Source organism: Felis catus, chromosome D1, assembly GCF_018350175.1.
Source record: "Felis catus isolate Fca126 chromosome D1, F.catus_Fca126_mat1.0, whole genome shotgun sequence".
NCBI classification, from domain to species: domain Eukaryota; kingdom Metazoa; phylum Chordata; class Mammalia; order Carnivora; family Felidae; genus Felis; species Felis catus.
In genome coordinates this window covers 32,879,230-32,898,282 of record NC_058377.1, presented here as the reverse complement: position 1 = coordinate 32,898,282, position 19,053 = coordinate 32,879,230, and the positions used below count along the sequence as shown (strand labels likewise).

At 38.0% G+C, this 19,053-nt stretch overlaps 1 protein-coding gene across 4 annotated transcripts in view; it reads right to left on the bottom strand.

Annotated features, from left to right (window-relative positions):
• The window catches only part of PGR (progesterone receptor), a 101,067-nt gene extending 86,710 nt beyond the window's left edge, over nt 1-14,357 (bottom strand). For all 4 annotated transcript variants that reach the window (XM_019811582.3, XM_045038577.1, XM_045038575.1 and 1 more), the window contains exons 1-2: nt 12,065-14,357; nt 10,669-10,820 (exon numbers count right to left, since the gene is read on the bottom strand). In XM_019811582.3, the coding sequence (XP_019667141.2) occupies nt 10,669-10,820; nt 12,065-13,698 (1,786 nt within the window). In that variant the 5' untranslated portion in view covers nt 13,699-14,357. The remainder of the gene's footprint in view (nt 1-10,668; nt 10,821-12,064) is intronic.
• Nucleotides 14,358-19,053: the final 4,696 nt, after the last annotated feature.

Genomic DNA, 19,053 nt, shown 5'->3' with positions numbered 1-19,053 from the left:
AATGAATAAGCCTCTTACACAACATCAGGATATGTTAGTGGAACAAAATGCAATTCTTCTCAATTTGTCTAATTGAATACTATGGTGTGTCACCATGGCTTTGGCATAATTCAAGTCAAAGTATTATTCTCGTGTTCACTAATTGTACAGAAGGTTTTTTTGTTTTGTTTTTCTTCTTCTTTCTGGCTTTGTACATGTCAAAGATAGGGACTATGTACACTTTCATCTTTCTAGTTCTAGCATAAGCAACTTTTAAATGTAGTATGTAAAAAAATTAATGGCTTAAACCACTTTAGCAGCATGAAGGAAGCTAATCATATAGTTCATTTAGAGCTGTATCAAAATAATTATGTTCTGGAAAGAGGAACAAGGCATGTACTCAAGAAGACACAAAAAAGTTTACTCAAGTAACGGTGTGATAGTGATGCCTTAATAAAAGGATTTTTATACTATGAACTATTATACAATAGTTAAAAGAACAAGCTAGGACTATAAATAAATATACAGAGCTTCAAGTCACTGTTGCATGAAAACATGATGAAGGACAATACACAAATTATATATAGGATATCATTTATATATGAACATATCATACACACATTAAAAACTAAGATAGAGGTAGGGAATAATGGTAGGGAAGGGCATTAGAAGTATTGATCAAAGAGGACTTAAGCCTTACTGGTAATACTTTACCTTTTTAAAGGAGAATGTATTATTGTGTTACTTGACTAATTAAAGTATATCTCAAAGGCTGAAGCAGAAGCACTAGCTGTTAGCATTAACAGGTAGGTCTTAATACCAATGCCTTGCCTTCAGATTCTTGCAGGATCAAGCCCCACATTGGGCTCTGCACCGAGCGTGGAGCCTACTTGGGATTCTCTCTCCTTCTTTCTCTCTTTCTCTCTACCCACCCCCTGCTTCCACCCCTCCCCATTTGCACATGCACATGCTCTCTTTCTCTTACAAAAAAAAAAAAAAAAAGCCCAATCCATTGCATTACTACATGTTTATTTTTAAGATAACAGAAAAACTGTCACAGGGTAGACTGCACCAGAGAGAAAATTAAATAAGATTATTGGTAAATTACCTTCTCAAGAGCCCCAATTAAAAACAACACTTTAAGTTTATTCATTTTATTTATTTTAAAAGAGAGATAACATGCATGCACATGAATGGAAGAGAGACAGAGAGGTTGAGAGGGTGAGAGAGAGAGAGAGAGAGAGAGAGAGAGAGAATCCTAAGCATGCTCTGCACTGTCAGCACAAAGCACAATAAGAAGCTGGATATCATGAACAGGGAGATCATGACCTGAGCTGAAATCAAGAGTCCTACACTTAACCAATTGAGCCACCCAGTACCCCAAGAGCCCAAATTTTAATCAAAAAAATTATGGTGGAAGCAACTGTTGGATAATTTTATGGACTACAAAATATAGAGAAAGCACTATAGAGCTCTAAAGACAGGGAAAATAATTCATGAGTTGGCCAATGAAAATTTGAACGTATAATTAGAGTAGACTTCAAAACAAGGAAACTTATTGGGGGTAAAGAGGTATATAACATAATGATAAAGGAGTTGATTTTCCAAGAAGACATAACAATCATTAATTAATGTGCATGCATCTACCAGTTGAGCATTAATTTTTTGTATGGCAAAAGCTGATAGAACTACAAAGAGAAAGAGATGAATCCACTACTATAGTTGGATACCTCAACACCTCTCTAACAGAAATGGACAGATCTACCAGAAAAAAAATTAATGAGGACCCAGTTAAACTCAACAACATCATTCAACTGGTTATAATTGACATCTATAGACTATTTCATTCAGCAGCAGCAGAATGCACATTCTCAAGCTCACTAGGAACATTCATCAAGATAAAACACACCTTAACAAATCTGAAGAATAGAAAAATAGAAATTATAAAATGTCTGCTCTTAAACCACAATGGGATTAAGCCTTCAACAGAACACACCTGAAAATTAAAAAACACATGTAGATTTTACAACATACTTTTAATTATCACATGATTCAAAGAAAAAAAAAATCTTGAGCAATTTAAAAGTATTCTGAAGTAAAAATGAAAGCACAAATTACCAAAATCTGTGGCATACATATAGCAAAAGCAGTACTTATAGGGAAATTTATAGCATTAACTAGATATTTTAGAAAAGAAGATCCAAAATTTACAATCATCAAAGCTTTCTCCTTAGCAAACTAGAAGAAGAGCAAAGTAAGCCATTTAAAGAAAAAAAAAAGAAATAATAAAAATTAGGTCAGAAATCAATGAAACTAGAAACAGCAAATCAGTAAAGAAAAAAACAACCAAAGATAGTTCTTTGAAAAGATCAATAAAATCAGTATAAGCCTCTAACAAACCTAATTAAGAAGAGAAAACACAAATTACTAATATCAAAAATGAAAGAAGGGGATATCACTATAGATCCTATATACATTAAAAAGATAATAAAGGAATACTATGAACAACTCCATGCCCACAAATCTAAATGAAAGGAACCTAAATGAAATGGACCAATGTCTTGAGATACACAATCTGCCAAAACTCACACAAGAAGAAATAGACAATCTGAACAGGCCTATATCTATTAATGAAATTGAATCAGCAATTAATAACTTTCCAAAACAGGAAGCACCATGCCCAAAGGAGTTCACTGATAAATTCTGCCAAACATTTAAGGAAGAGATTATCCCAATTCACCACTATCTCTTAGAAAATGAGGGAATGCTTCCTAACTCAATCTATGAGCAAGTATTATGCTAATATAAAACCAAAGACAGTACCAGACTGGTATCTCTCATGAACATAGATGCAAAAATCCTCAAGAAAAACCTTAGCAAACTGAATAAAAAAAATTTAATAAGAATTCTACAACACGACTAAATGGGATTTATCCTAGGTATGTAAGAATGGTTCAACATTTGAAAATTAATGTATTCTATCACATCAACAAACTAAAAAGACAATATCACATGATCATATCAATAGATGCAGAAAAAGCACTTGAAAAGATCCAGCACTCATTCATGAAATAGCAATAGAAGTGAATGTCCTCAACTTTATAAAAAATATCTACAAAAAACCCTACAAATGATGTCCTACTTACTAGTAAGAAACTAGAAGCTTTCCCATTAGACTAGGAACAAAACAAGGGTATCTCCTCTCACCACTCATCTTCAACACTGTAGTGGAAGTCCTACTAATGCAATAAGACAAAAAGAGGAAATAAAAGGTATACTCATTAGGAAGAAAGAAATAAAACTGCCTTTGTTTGCAGGTGACATGATCTTATTATGTGGAAAATAAATTTGTAAAAAACCTGACAAAACAACTCCTAGAACTAATAAGCACCTATAGGAAAGTGGCAGGATGCAAGGCTAATATATAAATGTCATTTTCTTAAATCTAGCAATGAACAAGTGGCATTTGAAATTTAAAACACAATGTCATTTACATTAGCACCCAAAAATGAAGTACTCAACATAAATGTAACCAAATATGTACAAGACCTATAGGAGGAAAATCGCAAAACTCACATTAATTAAATAAAAGAAGTAAATAAATGGAACGTTCATGGATAGGAAGATTCAATATTGTCAAGATGTAAGGTCTTCCCACTATGATCTACAGATTCAATGCAATCTCACTAAAACCCCAGAAAATTACTTCATGGTTACTGACAAACTGATTTATAGTTAATAAGCAGAGGTCAAAGACCCAGACAGACTATCAACACATTATTGAAGTTGGAGGATTGACACTACCTGACTTCAAGACTTACTATAAATATACAGTAATCAAAACAGTGGTGAAAAGTGGTATTGGTGAAAGAACAGACAAATAGATCAATGTAACAGAACAGAAAACCTAGAAATAGACCCAAATAAATATAGTCAACTGATATCTGACATAATAATAAAGGGGTTGCAGTGGAACAAAACTATCTCTTCAACAAATAGTGTGGAACAACTGAGCATCTACATGGAAAAAAAGTTAAATTAGACACAGACCTTACACTCTTCATAAAAATTAATTCAAAACAGATCACGGACCTAAATGTAAAACACAAAATTATAAAAGTCCTAAAAGATAACATAGGAGCAAATCTAGATGACCTTGAATTTGGTAATGACTCTTTAGATACAACATTAAAGTCATGATCCATAAAAGAAAGAACTGAGAAACTGGATTTCATTAAAAGTAAAATTTTCTGCTATGCAAAAGATATTTCCAATAGAGTAAAAAGACAGAGTAGGAGGAAATATCTGCAAAAGACACATCTAATAAAGAACTATTACCCAAAATATACAAGAGCTGTTGAGGCTCAACAATAAGAAACTAAGCTGATTAAAAAACAAGCCAAGAACCTTAAAAGGCATCTCACCAAAGATACATGGATGACAAATAATCATATGAAAACATGCTACACATCATATGTCATCAGGGAAATGCAAATTAAAACAATGAGATACCACTATACACCTATTAGAATGGCTAAAATCCAGAACATAGACAATACCAAATGCTAGCAAAGATGGAGAGCAGCAAGAATTTTTATTCATTGATGATGGGAATGCAAAATCGCATAGCCATTTTAGAAGACAGTTTGGAGGTCTCTTATAAAACTAAACATCCATACAATGTAGCAATTGCACTCCTTGGTATTTACCCAAAGAAATAAAAAACCTATGTCCATACAAAAACCTACTCATGGATCATTACAATAGTTTTCTTCATAATTTCCCAAACTTGGAAGCAACCAAAATACCCTTCAGCAGGTGAATGGATAAACTGTGCTACATCTAGACAATGGAATATTATTCAGCACTAAAAGGAAATGAGATATAAAGCCATGAAAAGACATGGAGGAAACACATGCATATCAGTAAGTGAAACTGTATGGCATTCTGGAAAAGGCAAAACTATAGAGACAATAAAAAGATCAGTGGTGGGGCGCCTGGGTGGCGCAGTCGGTTAAGCGTCCGACTTCAGCCAGGTCACGATCTCGCGGTCCAGGAGTTCGAGCCCCGAGTCAGGCTCTGGGCTGATGGCTCAGAGCCTGGAGCCTGTTTCCCATTCTGTGTCTCCCTCTCTCTCTCTGCCCCTCCCCGGTTCATGCTCTGTCTCTCTCTGTCCCAAAAATAAATAAACGTTGAAAAAAAAAAAAAAAGATCAGTGGTTTCCAAGGATAAGGGGGCAGAGAATGAATAAATGGAACATAGAAATTTTAGGGCAGTGAAACTACTCTGTATGATACCATAATTATGGACATATTTTATGGTACATTTACCCAAACCCACAGGTACAATATCAAAAGCAAACCCTACTGCAAACTATGGATTTGGGGTGATTATGATATGTCTATGTAAGTTCATCAATTGTACCAAATGTTCCTCTCTAGTGGATGATGTCAGTAATAGGGGAGGCTATGCCAGGGGAAGAAGTATATGGAAAATCTATGTACCTCCCTCTTGATTTTCCTCTTAAAAATAATAAAATCTTTGGGGCGCCTGGGTGGCGCAGTCAGTTAAGCGTCCGACTTCGGCCAGGTCATGATCTCGCGGTCCGTGGGTTCGAGCCCCGCGTCCGGCTCTGGGCTGATGGCTCGGAGCCTGGAGCCTGTTTCTGATTCTGTGTCTCCCTCTCTCTCTGCCCCTCCCCTATTCATGCTCTGTCTCTCTCTGTCCCAAAAATAAATAAACGTTGAAAAAAAAATAATAATAAAATCTTTAAATGAATTTGAGTGTTATTTCTCTTTTGAAAGCCATAGCAGAGAGAATGTATCACCAAATCAGTTTCATTTTTAGTCTCTGATACCAAATATATTCAACTTTCGAAAGAAATGCATTAGTTATAAAAATATTTCATTTCTGTTCAGTTTCCTCTGTGGTCTGATGGTGTCTCTCCAAATCTAAAAGGCATTTTCCATCATTCCCAGCTTCTGACAGAGGGGTCAATTCTCTAGTTTTCCAGATATTGCTTAAACTATTCAACTCAGTACATCTATAATTCATTATACAAATGCTAATTGGTAGAATGTTTCCTGCCTCCACTACAGTACAAACCACGAGGGCTGCAGCGACCCAGGTCTGCCCTGTTTTACTATTTTTTTCAGCTAGCACCTAGCATAGTGCCTGGCATATGGCAGGTGCTCAATAAATATTTGGTTATTAATACATGAACAAAATACATAGTTAAATCTTGAGGACATTATGTATGAAATAACCAGAGAGAGAAAGACAAATGCCACATGGTATCATTTACACATGGAATAAAAAAATCAAATTCATAGAAAGAGTAGAAAAATGGTTGCCAGGGGCTGGGAAATGGAAGTAGGGAGAGGTTGGTAAAAGCATACAAACGTTAAAGATGAATAAAGTCTGAGGATGTAATGTGTAACATGGTGACTAGTTGAGAACATTGTATTATATAATCAAAATTTGCTAAGAGAGTATAACTTAAATGTTCTTGCCAAAAAGAAAAAAATATATATGTGAGGGGATGGAAGTGTTCCTTAACTTGACAAGGAGAATCTTTTCACCATATATATTAAATCATCATATTGTACACTTTAAATATCTTACAATTTTATTTGTCAATTATGCCTCAATATAACTAGAATAAAAATGAGGCTAATAATGTAGTACATTAAAAATCCATCATTACCTACATAACTAGTGTCTTCTAAATAATATTTTACTGTATTACAATATTTGTTTACCCATATTACATCAAATTTATTCACTACAAATACTGTCACAGTAAAAAGTATCCAAAGAATAAGAGGTTGGCATCATCAGTTATGATGACTGGTTCATTTAGAACAAAATTTACTGAATATCTAATGTATTCCTAACACTGAGTTAGTCACAGTATATACAGAGGTAAGCCAATGAGAAATTATCTTTTCCTTCTTAATACAAAATCACAGACCTGCATTTATAGAACTGGTGGGTCATTATGACTTCATCTCCTTGAAAGGTATTAGAGCAATTCCCGACAACTTTCTGGTCCATTCCAACCTTTAGTAAAGGAATGCAATGAGCTATTCAACCAATTGCTTTTGGCTAATTCATTTTCTTAGGGTAAGAGAGGTCATCTCTTCCGATCCCTGTGTACCCACTTCCTAAGTGATTTTTTTTCTCTGCCTCTTCTCTCTTCTGTCTTATACCAAGAGAAACCCAGTTTTCCCCGGTGACTTCTTAACAGGCTTTATTGTCTCTCGCTCCCAACTTGGAAGAGAGGTAGGGAAACTGGTTCTTGGTGAAATTAGTATCATCCATCCATTTATAGCACACACTTTTAATCACCCTTCATCTTGCAATCTCCTTTACTTCCACTTTTACCTTCCTAGATGTTTTATCATTTGGCTCACATTTTTTTCTTACAATGCTCTATTGTTTTTCTTTGAAATTTAAACAGAATTTCCTATTAAGAGAAATGTAGTGTAGTTGGTAGAGAGCACGGATTCTGGAGTCACACTACTTGGGTTTGAATCCTGAGTCTACCACTTCCTAATTGTGATTAAGGCAATTTAACACCTTTGGGTTTTAGTTACCTTTTTGGAAACTAAAAATAATAAATAATATGTATATTGTAAGGATTAAATGAATTAAAACACCCATAAAACACTTAAATAGTCACTGCTGCATAGAAAGCGCTCTAAAATGCTGTTATCATTATTATTCCTGGTAACAATATCTATTTTTTTGACCACTGACTTTCAACTTCTGGACATACTGGCATCCACACATAATCTACCTTGAACTAGCTGATCACACAGCCCTACTTTAAGATTTCACATTGGCTATACCTCTACAATTATTAAATCCTTTTACTCATCTTTTTACTTATGAAAATTCCCAGAAACTTCTATTATCTTGCCTTAAACCACTGATTTTCTCCAAATTCATCCAAACACCAGCACTTAAACTTCCCATCCTTTAATTTAAATTAAATTTAATTAAATTTAAATTTAATTTAATTTAATTTAATTTCCTCATATAACTCTTCAAGTCTTAGTCTAATCTTAATCTCTTTACTCCTCTTTGAACATATACACTTAAAAGCACTACTCAGTGTCCAGAGATCAATAATCTTACTTGTCCTTTAATAATCAAGTGAAGTTCATATTTTCCATTAAATCTTCTCCCATCATTATACAACATGTACATTCCATCCTACAACTAACTTCCCCCTGACCAAACACACCAACTCACAAACCACACAAATCTTAACCATTTTACAGATGTGCTTATCTGCGCATTTAGTCAATCTCTATTTTACATGCAAAAAGGACTTACATGCATATATGTTACCTCTTAAACTCTATTATAAACTTCTTGACTACAGAAGCTGTAGTCCAATTGAAACTGACAATATGCTAGACATTTATTTCAATACTTTGCATGTATATACCCATTTAATCTTCATAACAACATTGAGGAGTAGCTACTGTTATCTTCATTTTATATGTAAGGCAGGGAGAGGTGAAGTCAGGGGAAGAATATCTAAAGCACAGATCTAAATATAAGAGGTATAAAATAACTGCTGAATGAACTTACTCATATAGTTTTGTAATCTTGTTCTAGTTTCGTGAATGATTTATAAACATATACCTTGAGTTTTTTTCATAAACATTGCCAAATAAAGGTGCTTCATTTTTACTACTCAGGACTAAAAGAGGACCATGTCAATAATAGTTGTTCAACAAATGCTTTCTAAAAGTAAATCTGGAAAGACATTTTATGTGGTTTTAGATGCTGTTATAATATTATAAAAGAATTTGTATTTAAGTTAGGGTGCTTTTGGTTCTATATGCACATTCTGAAGTAACTTCTGAAAATTAAGTAACATTTGTCATATACCTTTTTGTGCACACCATCTCTGATTTATGAGCACTGCAATGAAAGAGTATCTAACCTATGGTAACCAACAATTAGTTACTAACTAGTTGTACGATCCTTGGAAACTGAAATTTATGTCTTTGGGACCTGCTTATCTATAAAGAGATGGAGCTGGGCTAGAAAAAACTGGTCTTCAGGGGATTCTATGGGAGTCATTCACTTACAAAATTAGACTACTCTAAGGAGACAGTAAGAATGAAGGAAATCATATTAATGTTGAAAGAAGCATTCAAGAAATTAACCAAAGTCCAATGAGAGTAGTAACTCCACTTATGCACTGGAGAATCAACTCATTCATACAAAGAAATGCAACTTGTAACTATGACTAAATAATGTCCAAAGGAAACTTAAGGCCACTCTCAGTTGTGTCCATTTTCTCATGTAGCCTCTTTTCACACAGTGCTTCAATTAATTTAAAATGCAATTAAAACCCCTGAAGCTGAATACGTATGTTCAGTAACAGTTAAATACATTCATCTTTTGTGGAAAAAAAATCATATTCTAGATATATACAAAGCAAATATTCTTTAAGAAGAATTAATTTAAGTAGAATTATTACAAATACTACTAATAAACAGTTGGGAATCATTTTTATCAAAAAAGGCTTAATAGTTGTAAAGAATCATCTGTTAGGCATCTACAAAAATAGTGAATTTAAAATGCCTTTTAGATTTTATTCTCTTGGTGCATATTAAATATACATATCAAACTCCTTTGAAAGTTCCCTTAAGGTAAAAATTTCCCATTCCCTTCTTTCCTATTTATAAGTAGAAAACTCTTGAAATCAGAAAACTCACAAACAGGAAGCAAAAAAGCAAGCATTCAGATCTTTGGTTCCTTGTCTAGGTGTGATCTCAGCACTCCAGAGGGAACTTTAAACTCATTTCGGCTCCTTATAATATATACTGATTGTTAGAATTTAAATGTGAAATAATCTTTAAGTGTATTTTTATCTTCAAATAGAAATGTATTTGCTTAGAATTTAGTGTGGATAGAGAAATTTAAAAATATTTTCTATTAGAGCTCAAATCCAAAATACATTATGTAGGTCAATCCAAAATCATTAGATAAATATGTAATTTAGACAATTTTAAAAACATGAAAGTCTTGTTGCAAAGTAACAGAAATTGTTACTTCGATGTCCACAATTTTCTTTTGCTTTAAACTGTTTACTCCTATCCCCTTATATACTTATTTATAAAGATATGCCAAACAAAATGAGAATTTTTAAAAATTTGTTTAGAATTACCATTATATAAGTATTAATAAATATGCATGTAGAGAAAAGACAAAATCATGTAGAAAATTTGTAAGTGCATTATATATATATACAAATACACATAGTACATATACATAATTTTGATGATTTTTACCATTTTTCTTTTGATCAAAATTTTAAGCTTAGCACATATTTCATATAATATATAATAGAAATATGAAAATACAATTACAGCCAAGCTATTTCTTTAAAGCTAAATGGGTAATGAACAATAGCAGCACTGTCCCCAAGATTAGTATAACTTGAGTCTAATATCGAAAGCGTTAGTCAAGAGTATGGAATGTTCAAACCACATTCAATTTTGAGTATTATAAATAAAAACATACTGCTAAAACACAGTCATATATTTTAAATTATATGGAAATATCACCATTTCTTAGAAGGGACAATTAAAATATAAAAAATATCAGATTTACAATCTAATAAATCTTGGTCTACAATTAAACCAAAAATAAAGAGCCTACCTTCCATTGCCCTTTTAAAGAAGACCTTACAGCTCCCACAGGTGAGGACGCCATAATGACAGCCTGATGCTTCATCCCCACAGATTAAGCAAATCTTCTGAGGTAAGGACTCGAAGCTGTACTGTGGGCTCTGGCTGGCATCTGAGTCGGGCCTTGAAACGCAAAACAAAGTACTCCATTTATTTTTGGGTGCACCACTTTCTAATACTAAAGTTTTCTTAAGAAAATTGACAGAGTGAAAGAGGATTTTAATATACCACCATATGTATACACACCTTGAAAGGCATGCAAACTAGGTGTACCGTTACAGGATCCATCGCATTTGTAAATTATTAGTCATTCATCAGCAGCACCAACTTAAAAGAATAATATATAATTTAATGTTCAGAAAAGCTAAGGTCCATTTTTTTAATTCTTTCTACAAAACTCCTTTTATAGAATAATCAACTTATTCTTTGACAAATGAAATGTTATGCCCTTCCTGTACACATCGTAACAGTAAACGTGTTTTTGTTTTAGTTCAATCGTACTCAACACTGCTTTGGTTTTCAGTTTTTAAAACACCCCGTAATGGCTATTTACTTAAACGAGTATGTGTTTGCCATTTTAAAGAATTGTTCAATATACTGACACTGTTTTACCTTTCACAACACAAAAGAGTCTAAACCGAACATTATGGGATTTTAAAATCCCACTCCTTCGGTATGTAAATTGAAATGTTTTTGAAAACCTGTGTGAAAAAAGTTGTAGCGAATCCGAAACAATATTAGAATACAGTGCACTGGAGAGATTGATGTTTAAATCCATAATGTAACTATATTACACATAACTGGAGTCTTGAAATTTGTATGATAATACAGCCATTGAAGGTCCAAAATCCGTCAGGTTCTGCTTTCGGTTCTGGCTAGCTACCATACATTAAGTACCACCCCTCCCGGAGGAACTGTGCCTTAAAGTCTCTACTAAAGACATTCCCAGCAAACATCCTTCAAAGAAAAGAACCATCTTGTAAAGCCCCAAACTCGCCGCATCCCCTCCCCCCCCCCCCCCCCCCGGCTCCACTGGATTACTGCGCACCTATAGTGACGCTGCACATTTTAAATTAGGGTTGATCTCGCCTCGAAATCTCGCAGATTTGTAAAATTCAGAAGATATTTTCGAGGAGGCACGCTCCAAAAACGGCATATTATGCGCCCCCCTTGTGTCCCCAAAATAGTGAGGAGAGGAGGGAAGAAAAAGGAAACCAAACTACCCTTGTGCCCCGCCCCGGCCACCCACCCCCTTGCGGCCACTTGGGTGAGCAGGACCCTGGGACCTGGAGCGAGCGGCGACGAAGGCGCCGGGCTGCTACTCGCGGGATGCGTACGGCACTCCGCGCCCCGCCCGGGACCCTCACCTCAGGTAGTTGAGATAGGGCTGGTAGACCTGCGGCAGGCCCTCTTTGAGCACTGCGGCCTGGTAGCCGAGCTGCGGGAGCCCGTTGAGACTGAGCTGCGGGTAGAGCGCAGGGGCCGCCCCGGCGGAAGCAACAGAAGCTGAGGTGGAGGCACCGTCCCGCGGCAGCATGCAGGCGCCTGCGCCCGGCGCCTTGCAAGGCGGCGGAGCAAACGGGCCTTGCTGGGGCGGCGCGCCCTCCGCTTTGTACAGGATGCACTCCAGGGTCGACCCAGACGAGGACGTGGACGAGACTGTGGCACTGGCGGGTGCGGCGGTCGCCCCCGCGGCCTCCCCGGGTCTGGACGACGGCGCTCGCGGAGGGAGCGGCGGCAGCGCCAGCGGCAAATCCGGAAAGACTGCGGGGTTGGGACCCGCCACCAGGTACGGCCGCGGGGAGCGGGCAGCGGCTTCGGTGCCTTCCTCCTCCTCCTTGATCTTCAGGGCTGGCGGCTGGAAGTCGCCGTAGAGCGGGAACGCATCATCCTTGGGCTCGGCGTCGGGCAGGTACGCACAGTCGGAGAAGTCGCCAGCAGCGACCTGGGTGGAAGAAGCCGAGGGTGAGCCCCGCGGCGGGGCAAAGGCGCTGACAACCGCGGCCCCGCCGTCATAATTCTCCCCTTCCAGCAGTTGACGGGTGCGGGCGGCCAGGAAGGCCGAGTTGAGGGGCAGAATGGGCACGTGGATAAAATCCATCATCGTGGTGGCCAGCGGGGAGCACCCAGGCGCCGCTGGCGCGTCCTGCTCCGCCAGGGCGACCTTGGGCGCCAAGAAACGGGAATCTTCTTTGGGGACCAGGGTGACGTTTCCTGCGGCCACCCCAGGAGCGGTGGCTGCAGCTCCTCCTCCAGCTGCCGTGCCTCCCAGAGGCCGGGATTTGCCCTTCAGAAGTGGACCCACGGAGCCTTCGGACTCCAAGCCATCCTCCTGCTCTACGTCTACCACAGCAGGCTGCGGAGCTGGTTTCACTGAGGCCCCAGACCAATGGTGGCTCCCAGAGGTCAGGGGCAGCAGCTGTCGGGGCGGTGACAGACCCCTGGGCAGCACTTTGTGGGCAGTTGCCGTTCCGGAGCTGTCGCTAGCCTTGCCCTCTGGCCGGCTCATGAGCGAAGACAACCCCCCCTGGGTGGTGGGGGCAACCCGGGGGTCTTCAGGAAGCTCAGAGCCAAACAGGCACCAAGGGCTGGCGGCCTCACAGGCAGGAGAGCTGGCGTGGGTCTCCCCGGAAGCTGAAGGCTCCAGTAGCGTGTCCAAGACACTGTGCAGCAGCCCTCTGTCCTTTTCTGGGGGTCTAGAGCTGCCAGCTCCTGCACTGCTTGTGGCTTCAACTCTGGGATACGCCCCCTCCACGTCTGACAGCGGCTGCTGGTCCTGTGTCTTCGGGTCCGGGTCTTGTCCCTGGCAAGGCCTAGGGAAGAGCAACGGGTCCAGAGAGATAGGTATAGCTGAGACTATAGGGGAGGAGTTCGAGGTCTGACTCTCCTGGAAAGGGCCAGCGTCCCGGAGTCCTAGCAGAGGCGCTCCGAGCAGTGTGGAGGAGGGCGCGGCGCCCGCCACGTGGGGAGCCTGGGGTTCCTTTGCCTTCAGCTCTGTCATGACGACCTGGACTCCCCTTATCTCCTCCCCTGTTTGTAAGGAGGAGGGATAGGGGAAGGAGGTGGGGGTGTAGGGAATATAGGAGCAGCGGGAGGAGAAAATTAATGTTGAATTTGGCTGGACCCGGCGGGGCGGGGTGGGGAGATCCCCACCTCCCGGGTCGGAAGGAGGCGGTGCTGGTCAGCTACTGCTTTTGCCCCCCCATCTGGTAGGCAGAGGAAGGGTGGCAGTTGTTCTGTCCCTTAGTCTGGCGGGGAGAGCAAAAGAAGGTAGTTGTGCAGGATCTCGTCGCGTAGCTGGGAGAGTTCTCCGACTTCAGTCCGAGCATGGGAGGCGCAGAGTACTTACAAGTCCGGCACTCGAGTGGCTGCGGCTTCGAAAGCAATTACAGGCGCAGCTCTATCTTCCGACTTTTTCTCTAGCTTCAACCCAGTGCGTGCCTTCTAGCTCCCAATCCCTGACGCCGTCCTACTTTCCTTCTCATTAAAACCCTGGGACTACTTGATTTTTCGGCAGTCTAGGAGGACGAAACGCCATTGGTTTACCGATTTCATTCAAATGCCAAGTGAAACTAGTACGTACTGAGAATGCTGCTTACGCTCCAGAACTTCGAACACTCAAATATTATAAAGCTTAACTCGAGTAGTGACAGCTGTAGACTGGCCCCACAGGTTTCTAATGAAGTCTCCTCCCTATCGAGATGCCCCGCCCAAAGCCTCTCCTACACCAATTACAGGCCTGATCTGAAATTCTGGAGTTGTTATTCCCAACCGCTAGTCTGATTCCACTGAATGGCAGGTGCTGTGGGATGAAACTTCATACACATATTAGATGTTTTAGTACCAATTAAGAATCATGCCCAATCTAACTGGAAAAGCGAATGGATTCTTTCAGGATTTCAGTTTTGTAAAGATTTAACATCGAGGAAGATATTTGGCTTTATTATGTTTTAGAGTGAATGCATCAAGGATGATCCTGAATAATACAAAAGAGATCCTCTCTCTTATGACTTCCGTGAAAGCGAGTACTTTCAAATTTCTCTCAATACATCCAAGGTGTCTTGCTTCTCTCAAACAGTCCTCGATGTGGCAGAGAAATTTGGGAGTGGAAGATAGTTGATAATACCTTTTGACCTGTTCTGGAAGTTTAGATGTTGGGTACCATAGTTTGATTTGTCCTAAGGAATTCATTCCAACTTTTAATAGTATTTTAGGAAAGTTTTCCTTAGGTTATATTCTTATATTCTGTGCTACATCATAAGTTCTTCAATAGAGTTCCTCAACATACTTATTCTTAAAAATAATTATCTTTGAGGTTTATTTTTTAAGTAGATCACTTCTTACTTCATAAGATATGGTAGACAGAGGGGAGAGTGTTGCAATATATTTGAGATACAGAGTTATAAAGTAACAATCTGCTGAACCCATGACCATTGGGTATCTTGATGTCATCCTAAATACCATATTCAAAGCTGAATCAATCATTTGGAAAGTTCCTCAATATCCTGTCTGTGCTGATGCCCCACAGATTCTTTCAGATATAGAGAATACAGTGGAAGACTCCAAGACTCCAGGAGGGGCAAAACCCATTTAGGGATCTTGGATCCCTGAATCACCTGAGGCAAAACCCATTTAGGGATCTTGGATCCCTAAATCACCTGGGGCAGGTCTACATGAATGAGAAACCTGTAGGCCACTGGATTTTGGAATCGGTTGTTCTAGCAATTAGCTTATTCTAACAAATTTTGGATATAAAGGAGTTAGGGAGGTAGAGGAGGGGTAAAGTGAATTCCAGGAAGCAGAGAGAGTATGTTCATGGAACATCAAATAGGAAGACATAATATGGGAACTGCCAGGAGGCCATCCATTATGGATTAATCTTAGAATAAATATGAGAATGGAAGAAAATGAGACTAGAGAGGTGAACCAGTTTATTATTATTAATACTTTCATTGTTGCTTTCAGGCTTTTCTCTTTTCAATCTATTTTAAACCACTTCACATGCTTTATTGAGATATAATTTACATACCATATATTTCACCCATTATAAAGCATACTATCTCATGTTTTTTAAGCATATTCAGTTGAGTAGCCATCACCACTATCAATTTTAGAACATTTACATTACCCCCAAAATAAACCTCATTCCCATTAGTAATCACACCTCATTCTCCCCACCCCAAATCTCCCAGCAGTCACAATCTACTTTCCTTCGCTGTGAATTTGCCTTTTCTGGACATTTCATATCATATAAATGGAATCATACTGTATGTGGTGTTTTTATCCTGGCTTCTTAAACTTAGCATAATGTTTTAAAAATTAAGCCATGTTGTAGTATGTATCAATACTTAAATTCCTTTCCAAATAATATTTAACTTGTGTGGATGTACCACACTTTATTTATCCATTTATCACTTGTTGGACATTTGGGTTGTTTCCACTTTTAAGTTATTATGAATAATGTCGCTATGAACATTTGTGTACAAGTTTTTGTGCCAACATATATTTTCATTTACATTTTATGCCATAGAATCTGTAGAATTTGTACACTCTGTATAGAACTGCCAGGTAGCCTTCTAAGACCTTTACATGTGTTAATGTATTTAATCCTTTAACAATCATGTAAAGTGGATACTATTATCTCCATTTCATAGTTGAGAAAACTGAGGCATAGAGTAACCCAACATTATAAAGGTAGTAGTAGCCTAGTTAGATTTAAACCCAGGTAATCAAAATGGCAACCTTCTTTGGGGTGTAATTTTTAAATAGCAGATGGTTTGGAATTTGGTTTTCATATTGCTATAGCCATAAAATTGGTGCTGGGTTTCATTTTAAATGACAAACTATATTTGGCTCGATTTTGATTGGTTATAAAAATTCCCTCAAGCCAGCCAGACTGACTACTTTGTTTCTATAAGATTTAAAATTTTGAAGTGGGAAAACAGTAATAAAGAAGCCCAGCATGTCCTAAATCACCATGATGCCATGAAATTTAATGCTGGGTGATTAGCATTGTTGGCATGGGAATTCCCAAATATATGAATCTTTGAGTGAAACAAAATTTACTATCAAATTCAGATGTGACAGGACTAACTCCAAATATTCTTGAAGACTACTTTTGGGGAAGAGAATTCAAGTTTGGAAGTCAGTTTGTTTATACTTTGAAAAGAAAAGCTTTATTAAGGTATAGCTGTCATACAATAAGCTGCATATATTTAAAATGTATGTTTCATGAAGTTTTGACATATCTGCGTATCTGTGACACCATCTCCATAAACAAGATGATAAATATACCCTTTTGCACCAAAAGTTTATTCACACCGCTTTTCAATCCTTTCCTACTGCTCTTTCTTATCTCCTCCTGTCCCTGCCATTTCCCACCTGTCCTTAGGCAACCATTTACCTGTTTTCTGTCACTATACATTAGTTTTTCTTTTTAATTCATATCTGATTTATTAAACATGTTAAATTATACACCTACATATATGCTTTGGGACTGTCTCCTTCAGTTTTTTTACTGATAGCCTTTACTGTTTGTTTGTTTGTTTGTTTGTTTGTTTGTTTGTTTGTTTGGAGAGGGAGCGAGGGAGTGGGTCAGAGGGAGAGAGAGAATCTTAAGCAGAATCCATGCTCAGTGTGATCCCGATGCTGGGACCATGACCTGAGACGAAATCAAGAGTTGCACCCTCAACCAATTGAGCCACCCAGGCACCCCAAAGCTTTACCTTTTTAGAACAGTGTTAGATTTACATAGAAATTAAGCAGATAATACAGAGTTCCCCTATATCCTTTGTATACAATTTCTCCAATTAACATCTTATGTTAATATGGTATATTTGTTGCAATTATGGGATGAATATTGATACATTACTATTAACTAACACACATAGTTTATTCAGATTTCCTTAGTTTCTACCTAATGTTCTTTTATTTCCAGGGTTTTTTTCTAGGACACTATATTACATTGTTGTCATGTCTCCTTAGGCTCCTCTTGGTTGTGACAGTTTCTGAGACTTTCCCTATTTTGATGATGTTAACAGTCCTAAGGAGTCTGGTAGGCATATTGCAGGATGCCCTTTTATTGGAATGTTATGTTGTTCTCATGATTATACTGGATTTATGGGTTTTGAGGAGGAAAATCACAGCAGTAAAATACCATATTGGTCACATCGTACATACTGTCAATCAGACCTAACACTCTTGATGTTAACCTTAATCAACTGGATGAAGCAGTATTTGTCAGGTTTCTCCATTGCACAGTTACTCTTTTTTCCCTCTTTCCATGCTGTGAACTTTAGAGGGAAGTCACTATGAGAAGCCCATACTTAAGGGAGTATGGGGGAATAGGGTGTTCTATTCTTCCTTCTTTAGGGTGGAGTGTCTACATAATTTATTTGGAATTCTTCTGCATAGGAGATTTACCCCCTTCTTCCCATTTACTAATTTCTTTAATCTTGTATTTATATCAGTATGAGCTCATGGATATTTATTTTATACTTTGGGTTATAATTCAATACTATTTTATTTTGTTGCTCAAGTTGTTCCAGCTTTGGGCATTGGAAGAGTTTGTGTTGTGGTGTGTGTGTGTGTGTGTGTGTGTGTGTGTGTGTGTGTGTGTGTGTGTTTTAGCACTTTCTTACTTTCTGTCATGAAAAGATGCTCCAGACTCATCTTGTCTATTTCCTCCCCAGTCCTAGAATCAGTAATTTACTGGAAAGTCATATTAGCAATGAAGGATCTAGATGCAAATGTGTTCTACATTCATTTTTATTTCTTAGAATTTAGTATAATGCAGTATGTGCTTTTTTTCATCTACCCTCTTTTACTCGGCATAATTATTTTAAGACTCATCTATATTGTGATATGTATCATTAGTTCATTCTTTTTATTGATAAGTAGTAATTCATTGTGTGGATATACCATAGTTTGTTTATCCATTTACCTGTTGAACATTTTGATTGTTTCCAGTGTTTTGGTATTACGAATAAAACTACTATGAAATAGGTGCACAAGTCTTTGTATGGATATATGTTTTACCTTCTCCTGGGTATATATATACCTAGAAATGAATGGTTACCTAGGAATAGTTACATTCCAACCAGAAATATATTACAGTCCTAATTCTTCCCTATCCTAGACAAAAATTGGTATGGTCAGTATTTTTAATTTTAGCCATTCTGATAGATACATAGGTGGCATCTCATTGTGGCTTTATTGCATTTCCCTAATCACATGATATTACTCATCTTTCACATACTTATTTGCCATCTGTGTATCTTCTTTGGTGTGTCTGTTCAAATGCTTTGCTTTTTAAAAATTGCATTAATTTCCGTATTATGAATTTTGAGAGTTCTTT